Source organism: Dermacentor variabilis, chromosome 6, assembly GCF_050947875.1.
Source record: "Dermacentor variabilis isolate Ectoservices chromosome 6, ASM5094787v1, whole genome shotgun sequence".
NCBI classification, from domain to species: Eukaryota; Metazoa; Arthropoda; class Arachnida; order Ixodida; family Ixodidae; genus Dermacentor; species Dermacentor variabilis.
Genome location: NC_134573.1, coordinates 172,936,746 through 172,949,408, shown reverse-complemented (window position 1 = coordinate 172,949,408; position 12,663 = coordinate 172,936,746). Strand labels below are relative to the sequence as shown.

Sequence of the window (12,663 nt, the reverse complement as noted above, 5' to 3'; positions counted from 1 at the left end):
CGGAACAGAATAATATGAGGATAATGAATACCTTCTTCCGCAAGCGGGATAGGCGAAAGTGGACGTGGAGGAGCCCGAACGGCGAGACTAGAAATGAAATAGACTTCATATTCTGCGCTAACCCTGGCATCATACAAGATGTGGACGTGCTCGGCAAGGTGCGCTGCAGTGACCACAGGATGGTAAGGACTCGAATTAGCCTAGACCTGAGGAGGGAACGGAAGAAACTGGTACATAAGAAGCCGATCAATCAGTTAGCGGTAAGAGGGAAAATAGAGGAATTCCAGATCAAGCTACAGAACAGGTATTTAACTCAGGAAGAGGACCTTAGTGTTGAAGCAATGAACGACAATCTTGTGGGCATCATTAAGGAGTGTGCAATGGAAGTCGGTGGTAACTCCGTTGGGCAGGATACCAGCAAACTATCGCAGGAGACGAAAGATCTGATCAAGAAACGCCAATGTATGAAAGCATCTAACGCTACAGCTAGAATAGAACTGGCAGAACTTTCGAAGTTAATCAACAAGCGTAAGACAGCTGACATAAGGAAGTATAATATGGATATGGAAGTAGAATATGGATCAGCTTACTGTCTGTTGCCTACAAAGTATTTACTAAGGTAATTGCAAATAGAATCAGGAACACCTTAGACTTCTGTCAACCAAAGGACCAGGCAGGATTCCGTAAAGGCTACTCAACAATAGACCATATTCACACTATCAATCAAGTGATAGAGAAATGTGCAGAATATAAGCAACCGTTGTATATAGCTTTCATTGATTACGAGAAAGCGTTTGATTCAGTCGAAACCTCAGCAGTCATGGAGGCATTACGGAATCAGGGTGTAGATGAGCCATATGTAAAAATACTGGAAGATATCTATAGCGGCTCCACAGCCACCGTAGTCCTCCATAAAGCAAGCAACAAAATCCCAATAAAGAAAGGCGTCAGGCAGGGAGATACGATATCTCCAATGCTATTCACAGCGTGTTTACAGGAGGTATTCAGAGACCTGGATTGGGAAGAATTGGGGATAAAAGTTAATGGAGAATACCTTTGTAACTTGCGATTCGCTGATGATATTGCCTTGCTTAGTAACTCAGGGGACCAATTGCAATGCATGCTCACTGACCTGGAGAGGCAAAGCAGAAGAGTGGGTCTAAAAATTAATATGCAGAAAACTAAAGTAATGCTTAACAGTCGAGAACAGCAATTTACAATAGGCAGCGAGGCACTGGAAGTCGTAAGGGAATACATCTACTTAGGGCAGGTAGTGACGGCGGATCTGGATCATGAGACGGAAATAATCAGAAGAATAAGAATGGGCTGGAGTGCGTTTGGCAGGCATTCCCAAATCATGAACAGCAGGTTGCCGTTATCCCTCAAGAGAAAAGTATATAATAGCTGTGTCTTACCAGTACTCACCTACGGGGCAGAAACCTGGAGGCTTACGAAAAGGGTTCTACTCAAATTGAGGACGACACAACGAGCTATGGAAAGAAGAATGATAGGTGTAACGTTAAGGGATAAGAAAAGAGCAGATTGGGTGAGGGAACAAACGCGAGTTAATGACATCTTAGTTGAAATCAAGAAAAAGAAATGGGCATGGGCAGGACATGTAATGAGGAGGGAAGATAACCGATGGTCATTAAGGGTTACGGACTGGATCCCAAGAGAAGGGAAGCGTAGCAGGGGGCGTCAGAAAGTCAGGTGGGCGGATGAGATTAAGAAGTTTGCAGGGACGGCATGGCCACAATTAGTACATGACCGGGGTTGTTGGAGAAGTATGGGAGAGGCCTTTGCCCTGCAGTGGGCGTAACCAGGCTGATGATGATGATGATTATGATAGTAGCAGCGAGTATGAGGACAGTGTCAGGTAATGCAGTTAAAATTTCTACACTGGAGACCTGCAAAGCCAGCCCACACAGTCGCCAGCTAATCAGCAGCGAGTTCCACTTTCTGTTCATTTACGAGTGATTGATTTATTGTAGCAAGATGTCATAGAAATGTTGGCAATATTATATCCTATTTTTAGTTTATGCAGATTATTGTGAAGCTTTGCAGCTGCTAACAAAACAGAGGGATGTTTTGCTCAGTATTTATGCACCTATTAGGAGAAGGCAGTTTTCACTAGGTAGAAAACATTTTTATAATTAAGGTCTTGTCCCTTTTGGTCTAGAACGGCAGTTCTTAAATGGGGGTCTGTGAAGCCATCTTTGGGGTTCTGCGAAACCTACACTTTTTGCCTGTGTGGGTGTGGCCACTGCAAGCCATAGTGCTCTGGTTGGAGACTGCAGAACTGTTTCTCCTTCTCCATGAGATGGCTTTAAAGCATTTGTTGCAGTTTTCTATGACATGCATGCGAGCATGCTTTTTTCAGGCTTGGTGCTTGAAAAGCAAATTCAGAAACAGGTTGAATGTGACTGCAGATATGCAACTTTGCTTAAGCGTGACAACACCGTGTATTGACAAGCTGTTCATATTGAATTGATGTGCCACATTTGTTTGACCATTCTTTGCCAGGTAGCAATAAAAGGAACCTGTTGCACACTGCATGTGTGTTAATTTATAACCCCCCATTCCCGTCACTGCAAGGGGTCTCCCATCACTTCCACCATTCCACAAAGGGTCCCCGACTCATCCATGGCTGAGAACGATTGATCTAAAATATCAAAATTTGCGTTACTAGGTAATCAAAGTATTATAAATATTTTGTGTGTGTGTGTGTGTGTGTGTGTGTGTGTGTGTGTGTGTGTGTGTGTACGTTAAAATGTTTTATACTTTTCAGCAAACTTTGTTTTGTTCGAATGTTCTTGCGCATTACACCTAAGTGTTCTTCAAATTTTCTTTTTAAGTACATTTCTTGTTGTTTATATTGATAGCTTAGGATTGTAACCATGATTGTATATTTTAAAGAAAGCTTCAAAAAGGGGCATTTTTCCTTTAGGAAAGAAAGTTAATATGAGTACGCCCAATGGCCATAAAGCATTGTGCCACTTCTTTGGGCGCTATAGCCTGGCTTTTTCTAGGTGGTCAGTGGTGATCCTCTGCAAGCATTCACAGAAAGGCACAAGCCGCCGACAAGGTGCTCCATTGTTCTTGCTCGGCAGTTGCTTTAAACTGTGTTTTTATCTCTGCAACTTCAGAATAAAACTTTATGCTTACCTCTGTTTTGCTTGTACGTAAATTTTATGACAGAATTGCATTTTTTGGGACGGCTCGTCCCATTTCATGAAAATACTTGGCAGTATTACTTGCTGGTTCTTCCACGAAAAAAATATCTGCAGATCCCATGCAAGAATGATTGTCAGCGCCGGTAGGTTCCTGGTTATACAGGGTGAACTGTTTTAATAGTATAGAACTGCTGTGTGACCTAGTGCGAAAACAAAATTTTTCATATTAGTCATCAAGCCCTCAGAAGTCAAAAGCTGTCCTAATTGCCTAATTGCTTATCTGATGACTAGGTGTGTGCATAACTGTGGTCTTTCATATTATTTTTTCCCACTTGAGCCAGGCAAGCAAGCAGTGTCACAATTTCTAATAACCCTTTCGAACTAAAATGCATGATCTTGTGAAATTTAAGTACTTGCGAAGCAGCAGCTGACAGAATACTACTATTTTATTTTTTATCATAGGCTAAAATTATACAAATTATTGTGCAATTTAGCTACAGTGTTTCTGTACACTGTGCTCTGTGCTGCCATTGCTGACTATAGTGGAGTTTTGTGACCAATAGCAGAGCATTTCCAATACAGTATAATCTCTTGTTAGTATTGTTTATTGGAGCTTGCTTGCAAGTATGGGGGTTAAGCCCATAGTGGTTATGGTTCAGCCAGCATGATGGGTGGTAAAACGGTATTGCCTAAACTTTGTATTTCTTGCTTTAAGAGACTTTATAACATTGGGAATTGGTCATTTGCAACAAATACTGCGTTATTAATCCGGCAATCTGCAATGATTGCGTATGTGCCCAGAGACGTGTTGCTGTCATGTGCTTAGAAAATGATTGCAGATAAAGCGTGATAGTCAAGGACACACTAATGTATGAAGCCACAAGCACAGGTACACGCATCTACACTCTAAAAACAGTTGCACCCTTTGGTGTGTACATTTGCCATACAATAATTGTCATCTGTCTCGCCTGCATTTCCTTTAAGCTGCGAGCCCGGTACTTCCAAGTCACGAACGGCATACGTGTTACCAGCATGACAGAGCATCCTCGACAGGAAAGTAACGAGGGCAGTGTTTTCAAGAAAGCAAATGCAGTCAGGAGAGATGACGATTATTGTTGTGGCAAAATACACCCCAAAGAGTGTAAACTTTTTTTAGAATAATATGTACTACCCATCATTCCCATAATAGCTGAATGATCGATGATATGGCAACAAATTGGTCTATAGTCTAATACAACTTAAGTCTGCAGCGGAGCCCCGCCCATGTCCTCATAACCGCCAGATACTGTTCCTCCGCTAGGCTGCAAATGGCTCATACTTCAAATTTTGCCTGTTACCTAAACAAGTCTGTAAACACAAAAATAAAATTACAAGCATGTAATTTTATACGTTTTCACTCATCTATTGTATCAGAATGGTGAATGCCTAATTCTTTATTGAATTGAAATAAAATGTTTGCTTCACTGCAACTATTACTGTCAAGTTTCACTTCAGTTGGCATTGAAGTTTCATGAGTAAAACGGACACAGCAGTGAAATTAACTGTACCGTAGACTTTCGAAGAGTGAAATGCTCAAACTCGATACAGTTTGTCAATGTCTGTTGTACACAGTATCACTTCGACCAATGAAAAGACCATCAATAACAGCAGGCGCTCGCGGAGGCATCAAGTACAACGCGATTTTGAAAACGTCGCATGACAACGACTTGGTTTGCTTCTGTGATTGGCTAGCAGATTAACACAATTCCGCGCGGTCCGTGTATGGTGCACTCTAAGAAAAGTTTACACCCTTTGAGTCGTATCTTGCCACACAACAATAAACGTCATCTGTCTTGTCCGCATTTTCTTTCTTTAACGCTGCAAGTCCAGTACTTCCCAGTAACAAATGGCATGCACATTATTAGCATGACAGCATTCTCGAGAGGAAAGTATCGAGCGCAGCGTTTTCAAGGAAGGAAACGCAAGCAAGACAGATTATTATTGTTGTGTGGCAAATATACACCCCAAAGGGTGTAAACTTTCTTACAGTATTCACAATACACTTAAGCAAATTTACACTCTTTGGGGTGTATATTTGCCGCACAACAATAATCGTCATCTGTCTTGCTTGCGTTTCTTTCCTTGAAAACGCTGCGCTGGATGCTTTCCTGTCGAGAATGCTCCAACATGCTGATAATGGGCATGCTGTTCGGGACTTGGAAGTACCGGGTTTTCCGCGTTAAAGAAAGGAAATGTTGACAATGATCATAGTTGTGGCAGAGGGGTCTAATTTTGCTTAAGAGTACACTCTAAAAATGTTTACGCCCTTTGAGATGTATATCAGCCACACAACACTAAAAATTACACTCTTTGGGGTGTATATTTGCCACACAACGATAATCGTAATCTGTCTTACCTGCATTTCCTTTCTTGAAAACAGTGCACTCGTTACTTTCCTGCCGAGCATGCTCTCTCATGCTAATAACGTGCATGCCGTTCGTGACTTGGAAGTACCAGGCTCGCAGCGTTAAAGAAAGAAAATGCGGGTGATACAGATGCCGATTATCATTGTGTGGCAAATATGCACCCCAAATAGTGCAACTGTTTTTAGAGTGTACACTCTAAGAAAAGTTTACACCCGTTGGGGTGTATATTTGCCACACAATAATAATCGTCACCTGCCGTGCTCGCGCTTCCTCTCTTGAAAACTCAGCGCTCGTATACTTCCCTGTTGAGAATTCTGTGTCAAGCTGATAACGCACAAGCCGTTCGTGACTGGGAAGTATTGGGCTTGCAGCGTTAAAGAAAGGAAATGCGGGCAAGACAGAAAGAAAAGTTTACACCCTTTGACTCGTATCTTGCCACACAACAATAAACGTCACCTTTCTTGTCTGCATTTCCTTTTAACGCTGTGAGCCCAGTACTTCCCAGTAACTAACAACATGCGCGTTATCAGCATGATAGCATTCCCGACAGGAAAGTAGCGGGCGCAGCGTTTTCAAGAAAGGAAACGTAAGCAAGGCAGATGACGATTATCGTTGTGTGGCAGATATGCAGCCCAAAGGGTGCGAACTTTTTTTAGAGTGTTTTAGAAGATACGACCCAAAGGGTGTAAACTTTTTTTGGAGTGTATGTATAATCGTCATCTCTCTTGCTTGCATTTGGTTTCATTAACGCTGCGAGCCCGGTACTGCCGGTACTTCGAAGTCGCGAACGGCATGCGCGTTATCAGTATGACAAAGCATTCTCAAAAGGAAAGTAGTGAGCACAGTGTTTCCAAGAAAGGAAACATAAGCAAGACAGATGACGATTATCGTGTGTGGCAGACACCCCAAAAGGTGCAACTGTTTTTAGAGTGTGCACTCTAAAAACAGTTGCACCCTTATCGATGACGATAATCGTCATCTTTCTTGCCCGCATTTCCTTTCTTAAACGCTGCGAGCCCGGTACTTCCTATATAGTCACGAACGGCTTGTGCATTGTCAGCTTGACACAGCATTCTCGACAGGAAAGTAGCTAGTGCCGAGTTTTCAAGAGGAATGGCAAGCAAGGCAGATGATCTACACTCTAAGAACAGTTTACACCCTTTGGCGTGCCCCTTCTGCCACACAGCGATAATCGCCATCTGCCTTGATGCGTTTCCTTTCTTTAACGCTGCGAGCCCGGAACTTTCCAGTAACGAACGGCACGCACGTTATCAGCATAGAACAGTTTACACCCTTTGCAGCGCCTCTTCTGATAACGCGCATGCCGTTCGTTACTGGAAAGTTCCGGGCTTGCAGCGTTAAAGAAAGAAAACGCATCAAGGCAGATGACGATTATCGTTGTGTGGCAGAAGGAGTACGCCAAAGGGTGTAAACTGTTCTTAATTTAGAGTGTATGTTTGGGGACAAGATATGCCTCAAAGGGTGGAACCTTTTTAGAGTGTAAAACATCTAAAAGCAGTTGCACCCTTTGGGGTGTATATTTGCCATACAACTATAATCGTCATCGGTCTTGTCCGCATTTCCTTTCTTTAACGCGGCGAGCCCAGTAACGGCATGCGCCATGGGCATGCCCGTTATCAGCATGACATAGCATTCCCGACAGGAAAGTAACGAGCGTAGCGTTTTCAAGAAAGGAAATATGGGCAAGACAGATTACGATTATCGTTGTGTGGTAAATATACACTCCAAAGGGTGTAAACTTTTCTTGTATATATACACTCTAAGAAGAGTTTACACCCCTTGGAGTGGCCCTTCTGCCACACAACGATAATCGCGATCTGCCTTGATGCGTTTCCTTTCTTTAACGCTGCGAGCCAGGTAATTTCCAGTAAGGAACGGCATGCGCGTTATCAGCATGATAGCATTCCCGACAGGAAAGTAGCGGGCGCGGCGTTTTCAAGAAAGGAAACGCATCAAGGCCGATGACGATTATCGTTGTGTGGCAGAAGGGGCACGCCAAAGGGTGTAAACTGTTCTTATAGGGTGTAGTGAGGGAGGTTGATGCCGCCGCCCAATTTAAAGGGTTCCGCCTTATCCATCCATCCACCCATCTTTAGTAGACGAACGACAAACAACGGAGGCATGCAAAAAAGAAATGTTCCCAAGTTTGGTGATGAGAAGTCTTCACGAAGCTTTTTTTTTTATTTTTTCAACAGTACACTCTAGGAACAGTTTACACCCTTTGGCGTGCCCCTTCTGCCACACAACGATAATCGTCATCTGCCTTGATGCGTTTCTTTTCTTGAAAACGCCGCGCCCGCTACTTTCCTGTCGGGAATGCTATCATGCTGATAACGCGCATGCCGTTCGTTACTGGAAAGTACCGGGCTCGCAGCGTTAAAGAAAGGAAATTCGCATCAAGGCAAATGACGATTATCGTTGTGTGGCAGAAGGGGCACTCCAAAGGGTGTAAACTTTTCTTAGAGTGTAATATATCAAGAGGGTGGTGGCGCGATCCGCCGCTCTGTTCCAAAGAGAACGCTCATAGCATCCATCTACCCATTTTGCGATGCGCCGTGTTCGTCTTTTGCGACGAATATCTGTAGACAGAGCGCGCAAGTGATTGTGGAAGAGCGTACCAGTACCTGTGCGCAGGGATTTTGCGGTAAGCTAAAGCAGTGCGCATTATGTTCGTGTAAGTTTTGGGCCATTTGGACATCGAGAAAGCCTGCGCTGAAAGATGTCTCTGCTGCTGAAACACACCCTGAAGCGCTGTAGGACGTTTTCGCCGTGCCGGAGCGATGTCGTGCTTCTTCTACGGCGCCTCGTTTCTGAAACTGCTCCCGCTCCGCACATGGGAGTGCCGGTCGTCGAAGAACGTCCTCTAGATCTGGCCATGGGGAAAGTCAAGCGAGAACCTTTTGTCAAGAATATGTTTCTAGGGAAGCTGGAAAAAGTGAGTGTTTCTTTGCCTGCGTGCAAGTCATGAAAACCCGCGCGTGTGTTGAGAAAGGATCGCTCTCGCAAAACGGCGATGACTACGCAGAAGGTTTTCACGGAGTTCATGAAACACAGTCACAACTCTGTGTGCTTTCTTTTTATACGCGCGTGAAGTGAATCCTGAGGGGATAAATATGAAGTCGAATGTGCCGAATCGCGACGCCGGAATGGGTGTCGCAGGCTTATACAGTAGGTCGTGGTCGCAGGTTACCGGCCACGAAAACTATGTTTTGAGAGAAGTGTGGTCGCGCTCGTGTTCATAATGCACGTTGAGTTCACCGTAGTTTCACACATTGATGCAGCGCTCCAATATGCGGCCTCGTAATATTTATTTTCCTTTCTAAATAGCGATATAGAAGGGATGGTGGGTGATCTTTTTTCTGCATCGTACATTTGCAAGTAAAATTTCGCCAGTGCGGCTCGATCCGAGTAGGAAATTTAAGAGGAAAAGGGCTGAACAGGTGCGCGTAGGATACCTGCGTCCAATGAGAAGAGAGTTTGAGAGGGATAGCGGATGTGGTGGATAAACATAGATAAGAGATCAGCCAAGTATCCTTGTAGTGTTCGACGGAAGTGCGCACATTAATGCCGTTATACGTTTCCTGTCTAACTAGTAATAGAATTTGCATGCCTTTCTCTAGTGAACCTTCTGAGCAGGAATTGGCCATAGTTACCAGTAATTTGCACTAGCAAATCGTGAAATATGATTCTTCTGCAAGTCGGCCGCAACCAGGACACAAAACTCAGCTGCACTCGTGCGACGAACAACAGCAGCAGCAATCAGGGAAAGGTACCAAAGGGCAGCTTGCGCAATTCTGGGTAAATGTCGATGCCGACTCCCTGTGATACGCACCGTCAATGCACCACTGTAGAGGCTTACTTTGCAGACCTTGGAGAAGTTGCTTTGTTGTTGTGACTTCGAAAAACGTCTTGCCGTCGTCGTCGTTAGCCTTGAAACATGTAGCTCACACCCACTGTGGTTTAATTGCCCAATAATAGATGATAGTCTGCATTGAATGAATTATGCACTGATACAAACTAATTTGCGGGTTAACATATGAAAAGCAACGATAAAAAGATAATGTATTGGTGAGCTTTTACTTTTGCTATAATTTTGTGTCCTTTTTTTCTCTCTGTTCCTGTTCTTTTTCACTGTCTTGCTGTGTTTCACCGGAACAGGATGTATGTATCTTCTAATATCTGATGGGCATGGATGAACACAAAAGCTGACAACTACCCTGCCGAAGCCGTCATCTAAACAATGCACTTTAATAAAGTAATTAACTTGTTTATGTTGTTGCTTCATTTCACCTACAGCCACTCTGAGAACCTCTAAAAATAATTTGTAATGAACAACTCTACAAAACTGCTCTCCACCTTGCAGTGCATCATAATACGAGGTCATGAGCCAGTCCTGTAATTTTTCTTTGATTCTCGCCAACCTTACCTTAGGTTAGAACAGGAAATAACTGCGCAGTTACAATGTGCTGTATGACTGCAGGCAACATAATATGGCAGTATCCAGTGTCAATTTTGTAGACCATCTGCAGCACCAAGCACTTCATGCTCTGCTGCGAATGCTGCTGTTTTTTGTTCTGTTGGGGGCCACCTGTCATTTAATGTTGGAAACATATGAGAGAAATGATGACAGTAAAATAAAGAAACACGAATGCGACAGAGAGCACAGTGTGCGACATGTGCACAAAATAGGTTTTGGACTCTTTGCTACATGTACAGAGTTTAAGCTAACGATTGCCCTGATGTTAATGGAATTCTAGTAATGCCATCCACGTATATATGAAGAGTAAATAAAAGTTATATCTGTGCAGCTCATTTGTTCAGCTGATAGTGGACCCTGTCATGTGTTTAACCTATCACGAGCCAATTTTCTGTAGCAGAAAGAAAGAAATATTATTTTATGTTTATTTTTGGCAAATAATTGAATAACTCTCTCCATAAAATTAGTATTTTTTAGCCACCTTATTACCAAGATATAATGGTAGGAAGTATGCTTTTTGTGGCCCAATAGACACAAAAAGTAGAATTTTTTCCTTTTTTCTTCCTGTTTCCATTTTTTCCTTTCTTCTTTTTTCACTTCGGCATGTGTGGCAGGCCTTTTCTTTATGCTATCTAAAAACAATAGGAATGGTTCAGGATCGGATTTAATAAAGTAAAAGGTACCGATAGGCTAATTGGTCAGCCATGATATCGATGAGACGGCACACTTCACGCACACATGAAAAGGACATACACCACTGCCTCTGTATTTCCTTTTTTATGTATGCGTGGACCTGTATATTTCAAAAGTGCTGCTTCATCATTGAAGTAAACCTAAAATTTTGTTGACACTGCTCTGTTTCAGTGAGTGACTGATATAATGAAACCGAAAATGCTATATCTGAGATAATATTAAGTTATAGTGAAACGAATATTTGTTTGCCCAACAGATCAAGGTGAGTACTGTGGGTGCGAAAATTTTAAATACTCGGCAAGAACAACTTGGAATGGCACATTCAACACAGAATGTGTGCACACATTTTGACCAGCAGCTTGGCTAGGCTAGCCAGCAGCCGACAAGCCAATGTGCCAATCCCATCTGATCACACCGAGTGCAGAGTTGCATATCAACAGCAGTGAAAAGCGAGCTTAATTTAGCATTGTTCACAAGCCTCATATAAGCATGGCATGTGCTCAATGGGACATGCAAATTAGCAGCAGACAGTTATCTGGATCGTAGGAGGAGTATGCTTGCGTTTGTACCACATAGACCCCATCGCCCCTTCTTTTTTTATTTTACCGATATCAGCCTGTAGACTTACAAGGAATATAGGATATACAATGAAGGTATATTTCTATCAAGTACAACTTCATTATAATGAGGGTCAACTGTTTCTTTTATGTGTGGCAAATTCAGGACTTGTTCACCTTTCATCATCATCATCATCAGCCTGGTTACGCCCACTGCAGGGCAAAGGCCTCTCCCATGCTTCTTCAACTACCCTGGTCATGTACTAATTGTGGCCATGTTGTCCCTGCAAACTTCTTAATCTCATCCGCCAACCTAACTTTCTGCCGCCCCCTGCTACGCTTCCCTTCCCTTGGAATCCATTCCGTAACCCTTAATGACCATCGGTTTTCTTCCTTCCTCATTGCATGTCCTGCCCATGCCCATTTCTTTTTCTTGATTTCAACTAAGATGTCATTTACCCGCGTTTGTTCCCTCACCCAATCTGCTCTTTTCTTATCCCTTAATGTTACACCCATCATTCTTCTTTCCATAGCTCGTTACGTCATCCTCAATTTAAGCAGAACCCTTTTCGTAAGTCTCCAGGTTTCTGCCCCATACGTGAGTACTGGTAAGACACAGCTGTTGTACACTTTTCTCTTGAGGGATAGTGGCAACCTGCTGTTCCTGATTTGAGAATGCCTGCCAAACGCACCCCAGCCCATTTTTATTCTTCTGGTTATTTCAGTCTCATGATCCGGATCCGTGGTGACTACCTGCCCTAAGTAGATGTATTCCCTTACCACTTCCAGTGCCTCGCTACCTATCGTAAACTGCTGTTCTCTTCCAAGACTGTTAAACATTATTTTAGTTTCCTGCAGATTAATTTCAGACCCACCCTTCTGCTTTGCCTCTCCAGGTCAGTGAGCATGCATTGCAGTTGGTCTCCTGAGTTACTAAGCAAGGCAATATCATCGGCGAATTGCAAGTTGCTAAGGTATTCTCCATCAACTTTTATCCCCAATTCTTCCCACTCCAGGTCTCTGAATACCTCCTGTAAACACACTGTGAATAGCATCGGCGAGATCGTATCTCCCTGTCTGACGCCTTTCTTTATTGGGATTTTGTTGCTTTCTTTATGGAGGACTACGGTGACTGTGGCGCCGTTATATATGTCTTTCAGTATTTTTACATATGACTCATCTACACCCTGATTCCGTGATGCCTCCATGACTGCTGCGGTTTCGACTGAATCAAACACTTTTTCGTAATCAATGAAAGCTATATATGAGGGTTGGTTATATTCTGCACATTTCTCTATCACCTGATTGATAGTGTGAATATGGTCTATTGTTGAGTA

General features: G+C 43.2%; 1 protein-coding gene across 1 annotated transcript in view; it reads left to right on the top strand.

Annotated features, from left to right (window-relative positions):
- The first annotated feature begins 8,150 nt into the window (after window positions 1-8,150).
- LOC142585804 (complex I assembly factor ACAD9, mitochondrial-like) overlaps window positions 8,151-12,663 on the top strand; it is a 53,797-nt gene continuing 49,284 nt past the window's right edge. The window contains exon 1 of the mRNA XM_075696820.1: window positions 8,151-8,534. Coding sequence (XP_075552935.1) covers window positions 8,319-8,534 — 216 coding nt within the window. The 5' untranslated portion in view covers window positions 8,151-8,318. The remainder of the gene's footprint in view (window positions 8,535-12,663) is intronic.